Source organism: Ambystoma mexicanum, chromosome 6q (assembly GCF_040938575.1).
Source record: "Ambystoma mexicanum isolate Mex_15411 chromosome 6q, UKY_AmexF1_1, whole genome shotgun sequence".
Lineage (NCBI taxonomy): Eukaryota > Metazoa > Chordata > Amphibia > Caudata > Ambystomatidae > Ambystoma > Ambystoma mexicanum.
The window spans coordinates 1116963048-1116987606 of record NC_090937.1 but is presented as its reverse complement, the minus strand read 5'-3'; the positions used below and the strand labels follow the sequence as shown (position 1 = coordinate 1116987606).

The 24559-nt window shown below is 45.1% G+C and overlaps 1 protein-coding gene across 4 annotated transcripts in view; it reads right to left on the bottom strand.

The window, feature by feature from the left end:
• The window catches only part of TEC (tec protein tyrosine kinase), an 837667-nt gene that overhangs the window by 234387 nt on the left and 578721 nt on the right, over nucleotides 1-24559 (bottom strand). For all 4 annotated transcript variants that reach the window (XM_069631701.1, XM_069631702.1, XM_069631700.1 and 1 more), the window contains 2 exons: nucleotides 14190-14255; nucleotides 3815-3869 (listed from right to left, as the gene is read on the bottom strand). In XM_069631701.1, the coding sequence (XP_069487802.1) occupies nucleotides 3815-3869; nucleotides 14190-14255 (121 nt within the window). The remainder of the gene's footprint in view (nucleotides 1-3814; nucleotides 3870-14189; nucleotides 14256-24559) is intronic.

Below are 24559 nucleotides of genomic sequence, written 5' to 3'. Positions count from 1 at the left end.
TTGTGGTGTGGGCTGCCTGCGGGGTATGGTCACGGATGATGGGGGCGTCCTTTGTAGTGTGGGCTGCCTGCGGGGTATGGTCACAGGGTATGGGGGATCCCTTGTGGTGTGGGCTGCCTGCGGGGTATGGTCACGGGTGATGGGGGGGTACGCGATTTTGCTGGGGTACGCACTTCCCTTTCCACACGATTTGGCTGGTGCGAGCAGGGTTACGTGATTTCGCGGGGGTCCAGACGGGGCATGCGTGGGTTTTTTCATGCGATTTGGCTGGTGGGAGTGGAGTACGCGATTTTGCAGGGTACGCGTGGCCCTTTCCACGCGATTTAGCTTGCTTGAGCGGGGTACGTGATTTTGAGGGGGTACACAAGGCGCGTTCCACGCATTTTGGCTGGCGTGAGCGGTGTATGTGATTTTGCAGGGGAAGTTGTGGACCTTTACATGCGATTTGGCTGGTGGGAGCGGTGTACGCGATTTCGCAGGGGTGCAGATGGGGCATGCGCTGGTTTTTGTACGTGGGTATCAACTGCAAAATGGTTCCGCTCTGTCTGCGGTTTCAGAGAAAAATGTCTGATCCAAGCGGCCCCCATCAATAGGACATTTCCACCATCCTTTCCAGATAGATAGTAGGATTATGTGGCTCACTGAAGGTTTGAGGGACCATCATAAACTATAACAGAAAATAGCACTATTCAAAGCTAGCGGGTATTTGTGAATTGGGCCTAGAGGTCAGTGTCCAAAATAGCCTAAAGATGTAATTAAAGTAAACAAAATGGGAGTTATAGTAGGGATAGATAGAGATGACAGAGAACCCAGCAACACCAAATGAAATGCTGGATTACATTTTAGGGAGTATGAGTTAGTCAATACTCAGGTGGAGTATTTTGTAATTAAGGCAGCAACCATGAAATAAAATCGGGTGTCATCAGCAAACAGGTGAACAGAGGCTGATCAAATAATTCAATCATCAAGTGGCCTCATGGTGATGGTAAAAGGTGGGCTCATGCACCAGAGAATAACAGACACCATGGGATGGGGGTCTGATTAAGAAGATTTTATCTGTACATTCTGTGTATGGTTCCTAAGGATGGATGAACTCTATCCAACATGGATCCTCCAAATCCCTGCAGATTATAATCTATTATACAGATCGTCATTGAACATCATATTGAAAAGAACAGAGAGCTCAAGGTGCACAAGTAGGTGCCTCATCATCTACAATATGCGCATGGTATTGTCCACCATCTGAAGGGCTTCTATACGCTGAAACCCAAAGGAATAAATCCGATTGGTAGGCTATAGATGGGTTGTACAAGGTTACAATAGAAGAATGTTTATTTGCTGAACAATCCTCAGGATACTCAAGCATGAGAGAACAATAATATCCTGGAAAAATACCTGCTCAGAGAGGCTGAGTTGCTGTCTTCAGCAATGGTAGGTTTTGTCCCTTCGTATAGACCAAGGAACAATGTTTTGATAAAATGGGGCAGTGGTAAGAGGGAACAGGTACAACTAAATAACTTGCGTGGATTCATTCATTAAAAAAACTTGGCAAAGGATAGAATAAGATACAGGCCTCATGGAGTTCATTTCTCCTATTCAATTTATATGATGGAAAGGTGAGCCATAATTTTACAGCAAGTTATGTATGTCCAAATCTGCATCCTCACTCAAGCTCCTGCATCGCGGAGCGCAGCAATGTCAAAGACTATTTATGATCCCAGTGCCACACCACGTGTCAGGACAATGTTGTGACAACAGCGTCCTCTGACTGATTGAATCATCTCTGGCAAAGATGTGCCCATCCTAATATCAAACCTCTTTTTTAGTTTTTATCCTTCTATTAAATTTAAAGAGATGTTTTCTTGAGGTTGGCCTTACAATTAACATCTAACGGCGGCTCAGTCTGGGATAACTTGCCTTTGTTGGTGCCGGTGCAGGCATGAAGATTTTTAAGAAGGTTTTTGAAGACTTGCCACCTTCTCTAGGTGGGTTTGGTGGGAACCCCCATCAACACCCACATCCACGGGCGCAGGAAAGTACGCAAAAACTATGCACAAGACTTGCTTACACATTTCCAAGCAGGGACCCTGGAGGTCATCACCAGGGCAGTTGGCATGAGTAGTTGATGATACCAGCATCCTGTCATGGTGCAGCTGGTCTAAAAGCTACTCCTCGATTTTAAAAAGTCATCTGAAATTCAAGATACAATTTTACAAATTGAAGATATTGTCTAAGACAACCCAATTCCCTTCTACTGGATATGTCCCCCAGAAAGGGCCCTCACGTTCAGGAGGCCATTTCTTAGGGACTGGCCAGCGAGCTGGCCTCAGAGTGTGTGGGAAATCAGTTCATGCCAACATAAAAGGCAGTGAAGTCAGGTAATTGCAGTTAAGGCTAAATGAGTCAGTTGCTAACCAAGATGCATGAAGGTTTTAACGCTATACTGTTTGCAATGAATAAAACGGGTCAGGGGTAGCGGTGGGCTCATGGAACTAGCGAAACAGGGAGCTTGGGGGGCCCCCAAATTAATTTCCAGACGTAGGTAAAACGTCTTTCTACTGCCCAGTTAATAACCTGGCACTTTAGCTTTATAGTGATGCAATTCTGCCTCCTAGGAAACAATTTCAAACTAATGTAGGAGATGGACCATTCAATGCCATTGTGATCGTACTGCCTGTGAGAACCCAGAAGGTGTCTCACCCACTAGTCCATGCGGATCTCTCTCTCACATGCCCAGGGCATTGTCATCGCCTTTGGATCCAGACCCTGGGGGTGGACTAGTGCAGGAGGGTCACCTGGGTGAGGGGTCTTCGGGAGTGGGAGTGAGACACCGGATGGTAAAATGCAGTAACTACCCTATAACACCTTTACCCCATCCTATCAGGTAGGATATGTGGGAACCTTACGCACCCTCCCCCTTGTCCCCTCTCCAGCACTTTCACATTGACAGCCCACTCTGGGAGAAAACAGACTCACACCCGAGCAGTGTATCTGAGATGTCCCGCTACTATGGTCAGGCAAGGACAAGCAATTACTGACGATCACTCACACCTGACTTCCATAAAATGTCCCCACACGGATAAAAGGCGGAGCATGAGATCACACTCTGAGGGAGGCAAAGCACACGAAGGAACAGTAGTTTCGAGTTGGCAGCTGAATGAGGGAAGAAAGAGGGCAAACTCAAAAGGGTTTGTAAGAATGGAAAAATGTAGTTATTCCAGTTTTCGTTGTAATCACATGGAACCGTTTTAACTTTATCTGATTGATAGGAGGAAGAGGAGCTCAGAAGGCAAGGTACATGAGGGTGGGACAAGTCAGAGGAGTGCACAATTTGACCCTTTAGCAAACCAGTGGGCATCGCGTTGATTTGCCAATAGGTGATTTTTTCTCGAAAGAATTACATCGAAAAACCTCATCAAAATATATGGCGGGGGTACAGTAGGGGGGTGGAGTAAGGGATTACAAGGGGTAGGGGGTTGTTGGGGTGAGGTTCATAATATAGGGAAGGGTCGTTTTGGGTGGACCCACAAATATAAAAACAAAACATTTAAATTCGTTTTTTCAAAATCATTTCTTTGAAATAAAATTCTTTCAAAAGAACTAATGACGCCAAAAAGACATAGAACCCTTTAGACTTATTTGACACCGTTCCCAGGCATGCTACTTGATGGCAGAGGTGTTCGTAGAGTTACAAATGGCAAAGCACAAGTTTAAGATTACTCTTCATTTAATCAGGCAAATGTCGCATGTTTCTTGACTACCAACAACAATGCTTTCAAAAATGTGGTAGTTGAAATGGCAATTAAGCTCTTACCTCACTTTTTAAGAGTTGCTCTGCCTTACTTCTAATGACATTCCGACAATACCACCTGACAAAGTGGAAACACACAAAAATAACATTAGTAAACGGTAGCAAGGACACCCTCTCCTCGTGGCTTGTGCCGAACTTGGCTTAACTTTAACAACACAAAGTATGTGTTACAGAAACAACGTTCTTGTTGACAGGGCTAACAACAAAACAGTGGATCTTATTCAAAAAGAGCAGAGGATTTGCATGTGCCTACTGTAAAGTAAATATGATACTGCAACCATTCTTGTGATACCACAGTGTTATGTTTTTGTGTGGTCAGTTTCCAGGCGCTGCAATGACATGCCTTGCTGCTCAAACAGTTTAGCAAATGGTGCACCGCATGACCAGGTAGAAGCATAATTTGCCAGATATTTCCATGATATGGCAAGGTGCTCGCATCGTATGGCACATTATGTGGCATGTCTCATTCTAATAATAAGGTGTACATTCAGTAGAGTCCCATCATTTGCTCTATATTTCCATGGCATGTCCATGCACTCAGATACTATGGCACCTATGACCAGGTAGTGCCATCATTTGTCATATATTTCCATGATTTGCCACGGTACTCACATCACATGACACATTATGTAGCATATCTCATTTTAGGTATAAGGTAGGAGTGCGGTAGAGTCAAGTCTAGGAGTCATTTGGTTAATGTACGCTGGCATACCTGTTTTAGAGCCAGATATGACTGTGGTTAAGTCACATCTCCCATGTACTGTACTAGGAATTGTCATCATATGCTCAAGTACTAACATCATTGGCAGCTATTACAAGATAAATTCAGGAACTCACACCATTGTCATCGCAATGGCCCCGAGAGTGTTCGAGTGCATCACAATGTGCTGTTGCGGCTGGAGCGCGGCTGTGTCACTATTTCACACACAGTAGGGGTTCAGTTACTCTTTATTAAGTTCACTGGAAACTCCACAACCAGGTATTTGAAATCTTCACAAGGATTACAACTATGGACCTTATTACGTGTCAGGTGGTAACGTTAAAATAGTGAGCATTCAGCGTATGCACCTCTTTTTACAGACGCCCCGTTGCAGAATACAATACCACATGTAGAAAAACAGAGTTGGTCAACTTAATGCATGTGGTATTTGGGCGACGCCCATGTGATGAATACCTGATGTGGAACAATGTAAACAAAGCACACAGTAACTACTGCACAATTACAAGTCCTAAAACAGCCTAAATAACACCAGAAAAACCTCGCAAATATACCTCCAGCAACAGCAGCCAATTAAACCCAACAGGCAGAAACGCCCAACACAATCTTCCTAAACAACCCAGATCACCATGCAGCCAGGTAGTGCTATGGCTCTTCACATTACTGAGCTCATGGTCCAGCTTCAAGGATCATCAGATCTGGTGTGAGAGGGCCCCACTGGCAGGAAGGGAGGGGGTGTTCCTAGTCACCCATCTCCAGGGTCAGATTATCAACACGGGCACTGGCAGACCACCAGTTGATCACCTGTCAGGCCGAGGGACCAACATATCAAGGTCTGGCCGTTGAGTGTTTTTATTGTACAACACAAAGGCTCTGTGATTGTGTAGGACTGGGATAATGTGGAGAATTCAAAAGATCACAAAAAAGCAGGCTACCTGGAGGACCATGATCCATCAGCCATTCCCTCTCAATATAAATCTCTAGCAACTGGCTGTCCAAAAAGTGTCAGGGTTTCAGGATTAAAGAGCCCTGTCATTCCTCTGTAGAGGATTGATTCTTGACTTTAGTAAAAGTTGTCAGGATGTTGGCTTCTTCCAGGTGTAGGTAAAAAGTGTTTCTACTGCCCAGTTAATAACCTGGCACTTTAGATTTATATTGATGTAATTCTGCCTCCTAGCAAACAATTTCCAACTTATTTAGGCAATGGACCATTCAATGCCATCGCGATCTTGAGATCGTACTGCCCCAGGACGCACTTCTGATGCGTTGGTTTGCAATGAATGGCTGAGTAAAGTCTACCATAATGAGGAGGGGTGGATGCCATAGAGAATTCTTCAACTCCTCAAGGGACTTCTGGCTCTGACTTGGCCACAGCCATGGTTGATCCATGGAGGGTCCAGTGATATAGGAGTAGCATGAGAATAATCTCCTGTAGTGGTGTGGGAGGGCCAACATGTGTGCACACACCTCTGGCCCTGGGTTAAGGGGGGAGGATGTGTGGAGGCGAGCTTTGCAACGAAGATATAATTTGTAACAGCATATTTTAAGCAGTGCAAGAGCTAGGGTGAAGATGAATATGTTTGAATCAGTGATTATCATTATTTTACTCAGTGCATAATTGGGAGTTTGTATCCCTATATTCAGGGATACGACACCTGCCAGTCCAAGCTGAGCCCTTAGCTATTTCTTTGTGGTTGGTGCAGGAATTTTCTTCACAGCTTTACACTTTTCCACTTGAAGTTGGACCAACCTTCCCAACTTGAAAGTAAGGTTGATTAACATTTGCTAGGGTTTTACAGCCACCTTCCACAAGATATGGGTCACCAAACAAAGATGTTTCATAGTGATCCTATGTAATCCAAATGGGGCACTGTGGATGCCTGATGAGGACGTCAGCCTTGGTCCATAAGGTGCTGAATAGTGGCAGGTATGTCATGTTAAACAAAGGGTAAAATGGAGAACTGGATTAGTCAGTCTCTTCCTTATATTCTGGGACAAGCATAATCTGAAAATACCCTCTTGTCAATTCCAACGAGGAGATGTATTTTTAGGTTCTAATCCTGTGAATCATTTCATTGATTCAAAGCATTGCGGAAGCACCAAAGAGTAAGATCTTTTCACCTTCCAAAAATCGATATACAAAAATGCCATCTGGTGTACCTACACAAACAATATGTGACGCCCAATGGCTTTGGGAGGGTTCGATGAGCTGCATGTTAAAAATGATCTGGCTTCCTTGTGTAAGTTTGCCGACATGCTTCAGGTTAGTGGTAGCTAAGCGGTACAGTCAAAGCAGAAGGGATTTCCCTTGGGGCAGGTGTAGGTAGTGGGAGAAGACTCTTACTCTTCCTGGCTCATTAGAAAGCACATGCTGGAAATGGTCTGGAAAATGGAGAAGATCTTGGAACTGGTAAAGCTTAAGTCCCTCAGGGATCCTCTTCTGGATCAAGGCTTGAAGAGACAATGTGGTTAGGCTGACCTTGGGATGGGCCCCCATGATGGGGTAATCTGTATCCTTCAGCCAGTTGATATGATAATTGTCTCCAAAGCCTGAATCCCACCCCTTTCTGAAACTTCTCAGCCCTTTCATCCCATAGTGGGTCAACCCCCTGCCAGTGTGATTGAAATATCACTCTCTTGCGTAGCTCTGTGTCTAGTGAGTCTTGTGATTGGGTGACTCGCAACCAGACTACAGAGCCTTTAGCTGTATGATATGTGTGTGCATGCAGTAATGCAGCCCTGTGGTTCTCACTGCCAAAGTGAGCAGAGTGCCGTCTTGACTTCCTTTGTTAGCCATCCGGGGAATGTTAGCCAGCCATGAGGGAAGTGCGCGTTTGATGCTCGCAGTTCCATTACACTGTTTGTGGTAAGCCTTTGCACCTCACTCGTGAGCCACAGAGTGGGGAGGAGAAGCAGATTCTAAATCTCTGTTAAAAGCCCGTTATAGTTTTGCTGCTCTCCAGCTCATGGTGCCCTGCTGCAGCGGTCAAGTGGGAATTCGCAGATTCGAAGTTACTTGGCACTATTACTACATGACGTGTTTGTCTGAACGAGGTTCTTTCCATCAACACAGGGTTTAATCTTTGAACTGGTGATACAAGATTATTGCAAATGACAGATTTCCTATCCAAGAGGGTTAGGCTCAAGGTCTCTACTTAGGTGGCGAGGAAGATATGTGTACTTAGTGAAACAACTCTAACACAACAAGCTAGGGATGACCTCGGGATCCTCATGCTCCTCCTCTTTGTCCTACTTCACACAGCTGGTAGTGGTCCCTAGTTCTCATGGTTTCCCCAGACTCCTCCCCTAGCACTAAACCGCAAAACTTGTCACACACCACACCCTGTATTGCTTTGACAGACACATCATCATATATAATAATGTGCAGCTGCCAGAGGGGACCTACAAATTCCCATCAACATCTGCACAACCACACCTCTTCTTCTCAAGGGGGTGTATAGATATTATGCATGATATATTACATGTTTTATATATATATATTTTTTATTTTATTTTTTTAAATATGTTATATGTTGTTAAATGTTGTTATTATTTTTTATTTTATTTTTGTTTACTTTTTCTTCTTCTCTAACCTTGATGTCTCGAGTATGCTACTTACTATGACCTGACTGGTCTACAGTTGACTAACACTGTTTGTACTGGATATGTTTTTTATTGCATTAGCCTTTGCCTTTTATTGGTACTAAAATAAAGAAAAGCTCTCAAGGGGGTGTCTGTACCATATTTCGGTGCCACTAGCACAGTGCAGAAATTGGTTGGCATTTTGCAAGGTATTTCATAATCTGCATTCAGACACATGCTTTCCCTGGCCTTACATAACCCCCAGACCACATTGCACTTCTTGCCACTCTGAATGCCACCAATGCCTTTAGTGGGTGGTTCTACAACGTCTCACATCCTCAACATCATAGGTGCCCTGGACTGCCAACATGTTGCATTGGAACCAGCCCAGGAGAGGGAGCAGGTTTGCAGGCAGTGGGAGCTGAAACACATCATCAATGTGCAGGTGATCTGTGATGCTAATCTCACCAACACGCAGTGCTGGGCACAATGGCCAGGTACCACCCATGACCCTTCCAGCCTGCATGGCCACCCACAAGGGCCAACAGACCTTTCTACTTACCGGCACCGTTGTCACCATACTGCCATGGTTGTAATGAAGCCCATTTTCAGGATATCGGTTTCTTTGGAATGAGGGAAGTGTGGGGACTTGGGTTGGTGCGTCAGGGAAGTGTGGAGGTATAGAGGTGGTTAGAGTCAGTGGAATTGGGGGGACTCAGATCCCAATCCACTCCCTCTTGATTCCCATAGTGCAACACAAAATGAGCCCTACGTTTGTGCCCCCGTTGATGTCCCCCAAACCCAAGATCTTCGAACAAGTGTATTCGGAACCACAGATTGTGCGGCTGGCCTGGGCCACCACTCATGCTTAACTCTAATGAAGATCATGCTGCTGCAGAGTCGTGCTGTGGATTGTACTAGGGGAAAGATGTAAGATTTTGAATCAAATCTAACATCTTACACATAACATAGAAACAAGGGGGGAGGCGCCCGCCACTGGCACCCAAATGTTTCAGCCGCTGTGCAGCCAGTAGCATGTGCATGGCAGTGGCAGATAACCCATTGCCCAGTAAAGTATTCACATTAACGCATGTAAAAGAAAAACATACTTATGGACCACTGACACCCATTACATGTTCATTCCCAACAGGTGACACTGGATATACCCTGTTGCCTTGTATCAGGCCTTGCAAATTCTTTAAAATCCAACTGGACCTGCAGGGCGAGTTCCTTAGTTTGCATACTCGACCTTAGAGAAATGTACTCACCACATGGTGATGGGTAGCAACATCTGTTTTAGTGCTTTCTGTAAAACGGTGCATGTCCCCATACGCACTTTCCATACTTGTTGCAATGCTGCAACCCAAAGGCCAGACGTGCACTGTGAAACTTGTATTTGTCATTAACTGCAACACCTTTGTTTGCAGTAAATGTTAAATAAAAGGTTCAACCATCCCCATACTCGCCAGCAAGGTACCAGGAAAATGGTATTCACCCCTCATAAAATCACCTCGCCAATGTCAGTGGGCTAGTAGATTTTGTGAGCCCTGCCTTGGCTGTTGATGTTCTACCAGAAACCACAGAGGCAACCGGAACACAGATACAAAGAAACACATATTATAAAGCCATTGTACAATGGAAAGGGCATTTGGTCTACCAAAGGCAAGATTTCAGTGTCTATGTGGAACCGGAAGCACCTTGATGTGCACGCCAGAAAAGGTTGCTGAGATCATCACAGCAAGCCGCATGTTGCACAGCCTATGCATCAGAAGTAATGTCCCATTGCCAACACAGGACAACATCCTGCAGGAAGCAGGGTGACCATCCAGGAATTGGGCAACCACAAGGTCATGATGACCAGATCATTGATAGAGTAATTGATCTAATTTCTGTCTAAAATGATAAGCTACTGATGCTCAGAATAGCATCACGAGCCATTTGTACAATTGACTGTGGTGTTTCTGATTTATGGCCATCTTCACTACGTGGAGTTGCACCAATGGGACATGTGTAATGGGCAGGGGACCAATGTTGTGATCATGTTGGGATGTACGCCATACCGTAGAAGATCCCTTTGATGTCATTAATGGCATCCACTGTGGTATGGACTGCAAAATGGTAACAATCAGATTGAAGGTCAAGGAGTGCATGTAAGACCTTGGCAAACGCACTTGAGAATGTGCCCCGCCACAAACCATGCAGCAAGCCAACAGAGCGTGAACATGCAAGTGGTACAGACATGTAGAAGTGACATCACTGAGCACATGGGCTATGACTCTTCCAGCAGTTGCATGACAGGCACGATGCTGCTCCCGCCTAGGCAAAGCAGCACAAGGTGAACAGATGTCCCCTGCACTGCACATGTGGATGGCCAGATTCTGGGAATGGATTGCCTTCTTCTCACCATGTCCATCATGGGAACACATATGTCAAATAATGGTCTTGAGTCGAGTTTCCCATCATCCATTTTCATTTTTATTTAGGAGCTAGACTTCTAACACCAGAGTTGCCCAACAATATACTGTATCACCCACAAGCCTCTCCCACTACACACACCACAACGTACACCTTCAACCGAACCCCTCCCACTGCACACACAAAGATACACACCCCATTTGGAGACATGTGAGAAAATACAGCAGTAAGCGCATCCTCAGAACAAGGTACAGTTTAAAGAAATCTGAGATATACCGAGTCCCCACTATCTTCTGATTCCCTATGCCAAGGCTACCTCTCAAGAGACAAGTAAATTGGCAGTGAAAGTCAGTAATATCCACAGCGCTTGTACATAGGGTTTTAGTTAGCAATAGGGCAGCGGGTGTCTGGAGGAGTGTGGGTGGACTGCCAATCCACTACCACGTTAATTAGATACACAGTGACACAGTGTGTCCTCCTGTTAACGCCAAGTCCATTTGCCGCAATTGCGAAGCAATAGAGTAATTTGGCAATTTATATATATATGGTTTGTATCCATTCTGCCTCCAATAAGCCTCAGATGAAGAGCCTGGTTTGGCTCGAAACACGTGTCAGGCTGACTACTACACTTCAATAAATACAATTCTGTATTTTGATTAAAAAAAACTTGCATTTTTTGGCGCATTGTGTCTTGACGAAGCTTACTCTGTACCTCTCAAGAGATGCTGGCACACCTTTTGCAATCCCGAGACCCGAAAGAAAGAGTGACACAACACTGCACTGCCTATTCTTACCACAGACTGCATGTGGTGTTAATGTTTAAAACATATTGAACGGAGCATCTGTTCTAACGAAACAGCCACCTTAACAACGAGCCGTAAAGCGAAAGCCTTCTATGACAACATACAGTGGGGGGCATGGTTTGGCACGTGGTTGAGCACCCTGGTAAAGAGTGCCGCACTGCTGCTTGCTGCACGTCAAGTCTGCCATTGCACCCAGATCCGGTACCATAGGGGCGCTGAAACCTGCCATTTTGTATTATGTGCGGAGAAAGCCTGCCTCTATGGTTCCCTCCATGATCCGTGGGGTAAAGCCGCTGAGTACCTATGCAGAGAGAGTGCTGCTGGGGAACAAGGTGCACAACAACTTGCAGCAGTCCCCAGGGGCGGACTGGCCTATAGGGAACTCTGGAGATTTCCCGGTGGGCCTCTGCACCCTGGGCCTAATTTCTGTGGTATTTTCAAATTTTCTCATAGGAAAAGGACTGGGCTTGCTGAAAATGTGTCATATGGGGCCACTTTGAACTGTATTTCCAGGGCCTCATTTGGTCCCCAGTACTTATTTCCAGGGCCTTTTTTAGTTCCCAGTCCAGCCCTGGCAGTCCCTCCATAGCCACTTGCAGGCACGTGGGGAGCCGGCATTGGTAATGACGAGCTCAAGACGCCGTGACGCGCAGCAGCAGAAGCTGAGGAACAGGAATCGCAGCGTGTGGTAAGGGGGGGGGGCTGGCTTTGACGAGGGGGCAGAGTAGAGATGCAGAGCGGCGGGGGGGGATGGGGAAATTGATCAGGGAGTTACTTGGCTAAACCCTGGAAACCGTTGTCTTTCGGGGGGGGGGGGGGGAGAAGCGACCTGAATTAAGGGTGGGGTGGGGACATGAGGTCAGGTGAGCCAAGACATACGGTTGTGGGGGCCTGGATAGTCGGCATGCTAACAAGCAGAACAACAGAAAGGGCTTTCGCGCAAACAGACTGCTCTGAAAAACGGGACACGGCAATTAGGCACAGATTCTTTGCAAATTAAGGGCTATTTGTCACTGGGGGCAACTTAAACATGACACAGAATCACCACAAACGATAAGTGGTCTGAAGATTTAACCTCTCTTTGTCAGTGCAATTTCTGTTCTGTTCATGTCAGTCCTGTAAGAATACTCATTCATTCTTTCTTCCCGTCCTTAAGTTGGTCATTTCTCAGGCACAGAACGGGTGTTCCAGAAAATGTGAGAAAGCGGGAGCTGTATTGTAATCAATTACATTGTTGACACCTCATAGGCGTTCCTTAGGTCAGGCTTAATGCCACATTTCAAAACCTCAATAGAACGTTCCGCAAATGAGAACTTTGACACCAGAGTAAAATAGTGCAACATGTTTGCCTTTAAAATGACTCTTTGTTTTGAGTGGCTACTATAGAAATGTGTAACCTGCACATTAGAGATTTGGTTTCCGCTGGGCATTACCTAGCCACCCAGCCTTTCAAGGTCATATCTTTGATTGGCATTGGATTTGGTAATAACATCTATTATTGCAGCACCTGGAAATAAGAGAAGAGCTCAGTGCAATAATACAGCCTTACAGACCGTGGGAGGGGTCATTATCACAGGATAATGACCTGCCACCAAGTTATGACACTCAACGATGCCAAATGCCATATTTTGGGAAGGGGCATTATCCAAAGCAATAATCACCCCTTCTGAGGTCTATGAGGCTACGAGCACATAGTGGTAATAGCAATACAAATTTTGAAGCTTACGTGATGAAGAAAAATGTTACATTAATGTTGAGTAAAGGCAATAGGCAAACTCAGTAAATTAGATGAGTTTTTATTTTGTAGTATTTAAATAGGATGTTACAGGTGTCTTGTTATAAAAACATCTCGTCTGCAAATTGCATTGTTGTAACTGCAGAAGGCATTTAATACCAGTGGTTAATGACTGCACCCTGAACGTTCATATTGGCTGAGGGGAGGTCAATAACGTTATCCGTGTGCTGGGGGTTGTTAGTATCACAAAATGAAATAGAACTCCATTATCTGACCATGGAAGAATGAGGGGGTGAGTTATCTGCACGAGAATCCTATTGCTGTGTAGGTTATCCTTGTGTGTTCTAAACACCCAGAGTCAGCAAAACAGTAAACGGTTGGGCCATTTTACTAGTGTGCAAAACTTCTCTAATAATATTTCGTACTGTGTCGTACTTGCACTAAATGTGTTTCATTACTTTACTCACCTTCTAAATAACTCACATGCACTTTTTTAATAGCACTATGCACATCTCAATTAAATATCTTATCACCACTATATTGGTACACATGGCTACAGATCCTCACAGTGCGCAAAATCAAACCTTTCACTCCCAAGAATGAATTCAGTATGGTCGTCCAAGTCCGCGTTATCCCACACTTTGAAGGGGGAAATGCCCTCCTTACTTTGCTTCCAGATGCACACCTGGCCCCACACAATGCTGCAGCACGGCTCGTACAGGTGCCCGCAAATTTGACCGTATCTCTCCCACACTGCACACGCTTCACTGGCTCCACTTCCCCACCAGGATCATACTCAAAACTGCATCTATCACCTACAAAGTAGTCTCGAGCGAGACACCCACAGCCTTAAAGGATTTTTGAAAGCTACTTATAGTGCTGCAGTGTGCCTTCTTTAGATCCCCTTAGCTGTGGGATTTTTTGTCGCTGTGCCATGCTGGGGACTAATCAGAAAAATATTTTTTCATTAAAAGACATACATGTCCTTTGCCGGAAAAAACAAAAAAAACATACGATTCTGACTCTGGTTTCCTGGGACAGATTTATTGGCTGCAATTACAGATGGTGTGACGTAAGATCTTTGGATTTGGGAGGGACAGACACACAAACATGAATTCTACTTACTCATATTGATCCAGGTTGTTCGATTTCTTTTCGGCCACGTAATTGCTTGGAATATATCCTTCCATTCTGAAAAAGAGGAAAGTTTAATTTAACGGTCTGTCTCCTCATACATAGAAGGCATAGAAGAGGACTCCCACTTCTTGAAGGGTTACATATCTCTCTGGAAAGTGAAACTCCACACATAAAAACAGAAAAATACATAAAGCAATTTCCTTGACACTTGTAGCGTAAAGTAATATGCAGATAAGATAGGGTGAGCAGACGCCCCGGTTTTGCCAGGACTGTTCCGGAATTTGGTTGTCTGTCCCCCTTTCTCGAGATTATGTTTCCATTGGAAATTGCAGTGGTCCCGTTTTTTGTAGTAGGTTTTTACAGCTGGCAGGCAGGAATGCACAATCTCGCACAGAAGTAATGCTGCATTTTACAATTTAAGATAGTGTTTGTTTGCGATAAATTAATTATACTATGTGTTTATTTGAACAGTAACAGTTAAACCCCTTTCTCCTTCCTAAAGCTACTGAAGTGTAGTGCCTTGACTGTCACTTTCAAGAGTTAGTCCTACCTTTATGTTAGTTGCCATAAGAGCTTGTCAAAAGTGTTATCTGGTATAAATGAAATACAGTACCATTGACATTTGCAATATCGGCCTGCACACGACATATGACATACTCTAGTCTCAGTGAGCAGGCTTCCAGATATTTCTTTTTTCCCCATTGCCAACAAGCCTCATTAAACTAACTTCACCTCTTCTCCACTCGCTCCATGGTGTGGCGCTAGACGCCAAAGTGATTAACTCTTCCCTCCCCGAGCCCCGTCTCTGCTCCTCCCATTGCAGCATGTGAGGAGGCTATCTAAAGGGAATCACTCATGGCCTCCTACGGGCCGGACTCATAGCACCGGCAGCTGGTGCCTATAGGGACAGCAGCCCTGCATGCCCCCTTGCGGGGTGGCATCCTACACGAGAACCTGCAGGCCCCCCGCCACTGAACGCACTTGGCGACGCTGTCATGAACAGCCCTCCGCGTAGTACAGGTGTACTGACGTGGAACGCTGCGTCTGACAGAAAGAAAAGAAGTCACAGCACCTTCGTACTGGGAGGGCTGCACTGTCATCCATTCTAGACTGGCCATCGCTGACTGGAGATCAATGCAGGTTCAAAATGAATACCCCATCGGTCTCAGGTAGAGGCGTTGCTAGTCGGGGGGGCTGAAGGGGTTATAGCCCCGGGTCTTTTGGTTGTAGCCCCGGATAGAAGCTCAGGTGCTACAACCAAAAGGCTAGCTAGCCCCGAATCCCACCAGTCCTGACATTAGCTTAGCCCCTGATCTTTTCCAAACCTAGCAACACCCCTAGTCTCAGGTGTATTTCAATCAGTTACATTTAAACATTAAACGTGTACTTCTTAAGGAATAGAGTTCAGCAGTAAAAAAAAAACTCAACATTTAAAACGGGTACATATTGTAGATTTGATCATTGCAGCAATTGGATCATTGTAGCTTGTGGGTGTGATCATTCTAGTCTCCTTACTTGCAAGAGGTAAAATCGTCTCACATAACCAGGAATATAAACTTCATTACAAACAAAACCGCGTTTTTTAAGACAGCTTAAATGAAAGTACTCTCAATGATGTTAAAAGCGTTGCCATGAAGCTTTGGCAGGAGGTCTACATGCTTGTCTGTTTTTTGTTTTGAAGTTCACAGTGCTGAACTGTGCTGATGAATTATTGCGCAATTCAGGAATCGAGGAAAAAGGCGGCACCCTTTCAATAACTTGCAGAACAAGGGGGGCGAAGGTCGGTGTAGATGGCAGGGTCAAGGAGTGCACTCACAGGGAAACTCCTTCATTTCTCCCCTCCACGCATCCAATATATATGGCATGTACAACATGGGTGCAGCCCAATCAGAAGCGCTTTCTGTATCAAGGAACCGCAGAATAATACCATGGCCCTTCAACTGTGTATTGTGCTCTCTTTACTGTTTACAAAGGCAACGACGAGACCTGTGCTAGTCCTGTTGAGGCCTTTTCTGATCTAAGCACAGGAACATCACGGGAAGCGATGGAACACGACCTTTCTCCCCTTGACAAAACAGGAGGTGGCATCACATAGCATTGTTCCTAAGTGCACTACGAAAAATATGGTTACAATATCACTGTAATTTGACATACATTTCATACAAGAATCGTTCACCATATGTATCGTTAATATCATTGTGTATAGGCCCATTTTACCAAATTACTGTGAATGCAAGCAGACGTCTAAGGCCAAATGATAATGATGTGTTATTATATAGCACATACGCTTAAGCGCTTTATGTAGAACAAATACACATACAACATCACCCAACCTGTGTTGGAAGGGGAGGAAGGATAGCTCAGTGGCAACGTGTTTGTCTTGAAAGCAAGACAATGCAGCGCAACACAGGTTCGAATCCAGATTCCACGCTTAGAAACCACTTGCTGTTATTAAGTGCATTATACAAAACACAATTATAATGAAGATAACCACGGCGCGGGGAGTATTCACTCTATTAAAGACTAGGAGGAGAGCATTATGCTTCAACTTCTTTGATTACTACTCCTCAGCAGTTTCAACAAATATAACAAACTTTGAAAAGTGTCCAACTGTAACTTTTCTTTTCTGAACTACAACTCCCACAGTCTCTGTAGTTCATGTCCATACAGCCTAGCCATGACACACATCCTGTCCCTGGGCTCCTCCTCTCTTTTACATGCTCTGAACAGTCACTTGAACTTCACAACTCTGTCTCGCTAACGGTGCGAAAACCTTCTCAACTTGATAACTGAAGCGCCGATGATTCCTCGACTGTCTGTTCAACCCTCTCACTGGCCTCGGCCTCTCAATTATTGTGCTTCTCTTCCCCTAAGGAAACACAATGCAGAATATCAGGGAGGCGTCTATGCACTGTTAAAATCCATACAGATCACATCATCGAAACAATACATGATTGGGTGGGAATTTAATGCTTGCCTCCTAGTCTTTAATAACATTAATACTCCCTGTGCTCTATGTCAAGACGGGAGGAGAGCATTTTGCTTGCTCAAAGCTTACCCAATACAGTAACAGCCAGACTTTCCATTGGTAAAAGTACAATCCCTAGCCCAATCTGCGGCTAACATAATCTCTCGTAATGACACGCCTGCTGTAAAGGCCCTGGAAGCCATAGCACCCCTTACCGAGTGTGCTCCGTACTTTCCTAGATCAATACCCACAACTTGCATAACTTCTTAACCCATCTTGCAATGGTAGCTGTTGACACTGCGTGAAAAGGCTTTCTACGCATCAGCAACTGGGTAGTGCCCGCTGCCCTGCTCTCCGCTGTCCTAATCTCATATTCCTCAATGCACATTGCGACGCACCACTTGGAATTGCTTGGAAAATAAGGGTAATGAACCGTCGAGGTCCCTGTCTTCATCCTTATGACTATTGTAAAGGTTATCCATTCTGGTCTGAAGGCTCTGCTATTAATCTTTAATGCTTTGACGTCGGATATCTCTCCATGGCGTCCTTCTGCACTAGCTGAGATAGCTCGCGATCTAGACACCTTTGCTCTGCTTGCGCTAGCCGTTGCTGGTGAGGCCAGCTCCTCTGCACCAGCTGCTCTATAAACTCCAGCTGCAGACCTCTTAGGGTTTGCAATATCCAAGCATTGCTGGAAAGCGCGCACCAATTTTCCTAAAACATACCAGTCCTCCCTCCAACTGAAGGGTAATACACTGCTCTCACCTTGTGTAAATCCTTGGCCTCGCCCGGATCCTCCTCCTCTGCGTCCTCTGGGACCACGTCCCCTGGCCGGGAAGAAGGTATCCTGCTGTCTGTTCCCCCATTATTGGGCTCTGTGATTGACGGGTCTTCTCCCTCCCTGATTCCGTCCGGGTGCACGACCCCTTAAGCGGCCGGTCCCGGCAAAAACCCTATTCGGGAATATTTTCCTAATGGAGGCCTGCGCTTTCTCCAATGAGGTGTAAGTGCCGACGAACCGGCCCATTTCCTTCCCAAAAGTCTCTCCGAACAGGAGGCATTGGGCTTCTTCTCCTGCTTCATAAGATGCACAGTCGCTCAGCTTGGGATCTATTTTGAGCAGCAAACCTCTCCTTCTCTCAGAGGAAATGGCGCAGTTGGCGTTGCCTAGGAGGCAGACTGCTCTCTGTGCCCAATCTGCTAAGGCATTGGCATCTACTTCTTCTCCGGTATCCTTAGCCCTCTATGCCAGATCCATAATCTTTGCGAGAGGTCCTTCCAGATCTAACACCTTCACCTGACAGCTCCACAATGATCTGTCAATGCCCTTGCACGGTTCCTTACTGGTTTTGGACACAAACGTCAGCATCTTAGGATCCAGTTCGGGTGTCTCTGCTACCTTCCCTGGGAGATGTGGGCATGGGTATTCTGCCCGTAGGCGTTGTCTACCTCTTTGCTGATGCCCTTTCTCAGTCTCATCGTCATGTACTGCGCAACCCTGGGTGATGGTTGCCAGTCCGAGGATCTTGGGTTCCGGATACTGTCCGGATCGAACATATCTTCTTGCCCCTCTTCGAGGTGCTTCTCCTTGCGGGCTCTCTTCCCCCCGCTGGGCTTTGCCCAATCCTCTTCTACTACTTCCTCTTCCTCTTGTGAGGAAAGATCTCCTCCTTTTAGCTCTTCTTCCGAGCCAGAGTCATCCTCTCCACTATCTTCCTCCCCTGGATTGGGGTTTGTGAGGTCTGGCACCGCCTGGGGCTGCAAATAAGCTTCTCTGAGCTTCGCGAAGGCATCGGCAACCTCCGGGGTCTTTTCTTTTACCCCATCTGATGGGCCCTGGGGATCGCACGAGGATTTCCACTTCGGGCCTTGTTACTCCCCCTAGACCCTGTTTCTGAGGGTTCTGTGGGCGTGCGCTCAGTCTCTTTGGTGCTTTCTTTGGGGTGGTTCAGCAAAGCCTCCAGGATCCCCAGCCTCTCTTGCAAGGGTTTAACCCCCTGGGCCACAGCATCGACTAGCGAATTTCCCAGCACCTCCTTAAAGCTGGCAGCGTGGTCTAGAGGCTGCTCCTCCTCGTTCCATTCGAATTCAGATAGTTTCCGGAGTGTGCTCTGTGCCTGGTACCTGATGCAGGTGTCTTGGCACGCCCACAGCGATTGGTCTGATGCCTGCGTGACTCTTAATTATTATTCTTATTTTATTATTTTTATTATTTTTCTTTTTATATGCTGCCCAGGACTGAACACACTCTGTAGCCTGCAGTGAGTTTTATGTGTACAGGCTACCCTCCTGGTGGGCTTCGCGTGCCTGCGTAGGGTCCTCTCGTGTGGAAGGCTATTTTCTTCCTTCCGCGGACCGTGATCCGCTTTCCAGCTGAGCTGCGTTGTAATATGAGCGGCGCTTTGTGTGGCAATCAATCCCCTTTCCTTTCCGCTCTATAGATGCGAGCTTGGGTGTTCACGTGAATATATTTATAACATAGGTGTTCACCGCCGGGCCCCGCTCCTATGCTTCCATGTTGCAGTCTCGAAAGTGACATCAGAGCACTGTATGGGGCTCTAGCTCTGCCTCCACGAGGGTGGGGGCCGGAGCGCACCAAGCACTTCTCGCCTTCACAAGAGCGAGGCTCTCCCAGCTTAATACTGAGTTCAGCGGGGCTGAGCTGAACCCCTGCAGTGCCAGACATACGGCACGGGCCGCTCGCCCCCCAGAGACGAAATGAACTACTCACCTAACTCGCCGTGACTCCGGAGAGAATCTCCCTGCCCGCCACGGTCGCTGCTGGCAATGCCTAAGGTGTGCCCTATCTCATGCGCGCCAATACTCTCACAGTGTAACTACTTTATATAATACTTAACGCTGACGTTATGCATACATAACATTCCTATCGTCAAATATTCCTAGGCATACTCTTAAGCATACTCCTAAACAGTATTTTACATCAGAATCTGAAGAGGTGAGAAAATGAGTACTTATCTGCTTGAAGAGCAGTAAAAGAAGAGGATGAGCCCAGGGGAAGGATGTGTGTCATAGCTGGGCTGTATGGACATGGACTACAGAGAACTTTTCAAAGTTTGTTATATTTGTTGAAACCGCTGAGGAGTAGTAATAAAAGGTGTTGAAGCATAATGCACGCCTCCAGTCTTGTCATAGAATTACTCATGTATCAATCTCTGATGGATTAAAGGCTGAGTTGGCCTTGCCGGGATTCAAACATGCAACCTGCAAATCACACACACCGCAGCAGCGAGCACTCATCCCACTGAGCTATCTTACCGGCTATAGTAAAATGAGCAATTACATGTCTGAATGGTCTCAAAGTGAGAAAGGATGCGAAGATGGAAACACAGATTGAAGATCCAAAAGACAAAGGCAAACTTGCTCTATTACTCCTCTTGGACCTCTCGGCGGCCTTTGATCTCGTCAATCATGAAATCCTCTGCCACCACCTTAAATCAGCTGCACACTTCTCCGATAAAGCTATAAACCTGGATTAGCTCCTTTTTAGAAAATAGATCTATGCGCATGTTCACTCCACTAGCAGCCGCTCCACCCGCACCTGTCTCCTGTGGCGTGCCACAAGGATCTTGTGTTTCACCCACGTTGTATAACGTGTTCACCAAACCTCTCTTCGATATTTTGGACTATCTGGGTGTCACACCAACTACGCTGACGACACCCAGATACTAATCCCTATCTCAGGTGACCACACGGCTGACTCCCACGTTATCAATGCCATCTACCAGGTCATCTAGGCGTGGATGGCTCAACACGGACTCTGTCTTAATGATGAAAAGACTGAGCTCCTTATTCTTGGCTCGCCACAAAAACTTACCAAACTCGACCCTGTATTCAAGTCCTTCATCATCGATGGAAATATTATCCCAACCGCCAAGGAAACAAAAACCCTAGGGATCTACATTGACTCGACCCTATCCCTGACCAGACAAACTAACTCAGTCTCCTCCGCAGCGACATATACCTGCAAGCTCATTACAGCCTGTCGCCCTTTCCTCTCCGCTACCAATTGTGTCACCCTGGCTAGAACTCTTGTATTATCCAAGATTGATTACTGCAATGCACTGTACCTTGGCACCAATTGCTGCAACCTAAAAAAGTTACAAATTGTCCAAAACCATGCGATTAGAGCTGCCCTCAATATTCCCAGGCGCCAACACATATCCGACACCAGATGCAATATTCGCTGGCTCTCAGTCCCACACCGTATCTCCCTGAAAACCCTGGCTCTTACCCACAAATGTATTCATAACCAAGCTTCCTGCTACCTGGCCAACCGATTTTCCCTCCACAACTCCATTAGACCCTGCAGAATGGCTCATTTAAACTGCCTTGAGGTTCCACGTTTCAATCTCCAAAGATCAGGTGGAATTAGCTTCCCTATTTTGGCAGCCAAACTCTGGAACACGCTTCCTAATGAGCTTAGAGCAGAACCTTCATTCCCGAGATTCAAACACCTTACGAAAACCTGGCTGGCCGCCCAGGACCTTTAGCTCTGGGTTCTCTGCTTAATTTGTACATGTATATATAATCTGCTTGTCCTCTCATTGCTATTATTATACCTGTAAATTCTGTATTATACTTGTAAACTTTGTAATTATGGTTCTGTCTGTTTTTCTTATACTTGTAAACTTTGTAATTATGGTTCTGTCTATTTTTCTTATGTTGTAACTAAGTGATGCGCCCGGTAGCCTCCGGGCCTGGTGCGCTATACAAATAAAATAAATACAAATACAAATACAAATGTCTTGTGGTGATCGTAACAGAGACAACGGCAGAAAAAAAACATGCTATAACTGCAACTTGCGAAGAGCAAAATACATAGTCCGAAATGGATGCCTATTCTACTCTACATCCTTTTTGGAAGTTTTTGTCTGCATTGTGAATTTGACGTGTTTAAGAACAGACTAAATCAGGGACTCACCCCCTGAAGTGTGCCTGAAATAAACCTTTAACGAGTCTAGCAATTATTTTATAGAATTCCAGAAAGATACATTATTTGTTATTCCTATTCTTTCTAATTTAGGGTCACGGCTCAAAGTGTTACACTTGTGGAACCCACTGTTTATTTTTTTAAGGGGCCTGAACAAGAAAGCCAGCCACTCCAGAAACAAAGAGCCACATGGCACTGGCTGCAGCCCAAGAGCTTCCATTATAGGGGTAGCAACGGAGTAACAGGGGTAGCAAGGGAGACCTTCAGGGTCACAGCCACGACCCCCAAATGACATCCTTGTCTAAACGGTCCATCTTCTAGTTCAGAGGCCTGGCTGGAATGTTGTTTTTACCTGTATTTGTTATATAAAACACAAATGGAGGCCCCTCCAGATATGATTGGGGCCTACCCTGAGATATGAGGGCCTGTATTCATTTTGTCCAAAGAGGGAGCTACAAACATCCTTCTCAGGGTCCTCCTGAACTTACCAAATTGACACCCCTCATCATGCCCATGCTTTTAATTGCCTTCTGGATCTAATGGAAAGAAATATATGGAAATCGGTACTGTATCTTACTAAATCACTTTCAATAAGCCTGATTAGATTGGATCTAGCCTGACATTGTGGTGGGGACAATACATAAAAAGATGTTTAGCCTACTTAAATAAACTAAAGCGGGGGGAACCTGTGCTAAGAGCCTATTTGTATGAAAACACATGAAATCTTGGCTTCATGCTTATTCTTAGGACAATCTCTTAAGAGATGCTTAGATTTCTAATGGCTAAATGAGTGTGATGGGACAGAGTCAGACTATGTGAGGAAGGAAAGGATAAGATAATGGGACAAAATGTCAGACTTTGGAGATCGGGGAACAAGTTGAAACGGTATAAAGAAGAAAAAGAGTACCATTTGCCGTTACATAGCGTAAGATCCTACCTGGTTACATTACTATCTCAAAAACACAGAGAATGGTATTGGAAATGTTGTTTAAACTGTCTCCCTACCTTAGAGGTAATTGGTGCCAAAGTAATCCTGCCTACGGAACTGAGAGGTTGTTGTATGTGTGCCATGATCCCACTCAAGATCCTTTTCCATCTAGTAATGGAATGCAAAAAGATCTCAGCCTTTTGCACAGTGCTGGCACCCTTCTGTGGTGTTTTACAAAGATACTGGTTTGTGTGGAAAAACAAGAAAAGGCTGCACCCTAGACTTGCTCAGAGGCTGCCCTGAGCTTTACAAACATACAACAGAAAAATAAAGTCTGGGGTTTGCGCTCTTTCTTAAATGAATACAGTGCAAGTCATTATGAGTGCTATTTTTTTTTAATCTTTATCTGAAAGAAAGAAAAACAAAATAACAGTTTTTTAAGATTCACTGTTTCTTGCCATCTAGATATTGGCAGTTGCCCAATTGTTGTGCTTTGATGGATCTTAGAAAACTGTTATTTTGTTTTTCTTTCTTTCAGATAAAGATTAAAAAAAAATAGCACTCATAATGACTTGCAGTATATTAATTTAAGAAAGATTGCAAACCCCAGACTTTATTTTTCTGTTGTATAGTAATGGAATGCCCCGTACTTATGAAGGAGAGGATACTGTACCCGAGTCCTTTTGTACATTCCATATCCCAGATGTTGACTAATTCTTTATGGGGCAGACTGATGCTAACGTCGAATCAGGCAATAATTTTAGAGCTGACCAAATTATTGATGAAGATTTTTACCAAATTGAAGGGAGCGATGATGCAAGGAGAATTGGATTGGCAGGAGAACTGGGTAAATTAGTCAGGGGGTGACAAAAAGGGGGTTAGTGTACTATTTTAGTTAATACGGCAAAGCAGAAACCTCTTGTCTTCTGGGATTTACCATTTATCCTTTTTGTTTTCTTATGCTCTGTTTAATGAGGAATGTGCATGGTCTTTTAATTAGTTTTATTTTTGATTTATGTATTATTATGAATAGTGTAAAAAGTTTCAATGTATATTGAAAACATTCTTTGGCTTTAATTTTTTTTAAAACATGCCTTCTTACGTCAATGTTAGCCCTGCTAACCAAGTCCAGTCAGGCTGGCCTGCTACCAATTTAGCATAGCAACTGGACACATGTTTGTTTATGTAGCAGACCATACAATAAGAACTGCTTTATTGATTGGATATTTTCTTTATTGACTGGATATTTTCTCAGTATTACGCCCTAATTAAATGTATTGAAACTCGAAGGTAGTGACGATAATTCGAAGTGTAGGAACTTAGAGCGAAAATCTGGTACCTGTTAAACACTAGCAAAGAAGTTTGCTGTAAAATGTACGAGGTGTTGCTTAATGACTTGACACATTTGGGGTCTATGGGTTAAGATCGAAGGGGACATTTAACATGTGGGATGATTTGCTTAAGGGCGTCCTACATTGGGGTCTTCTGGGGGATTAGAAAGGGAACGAACT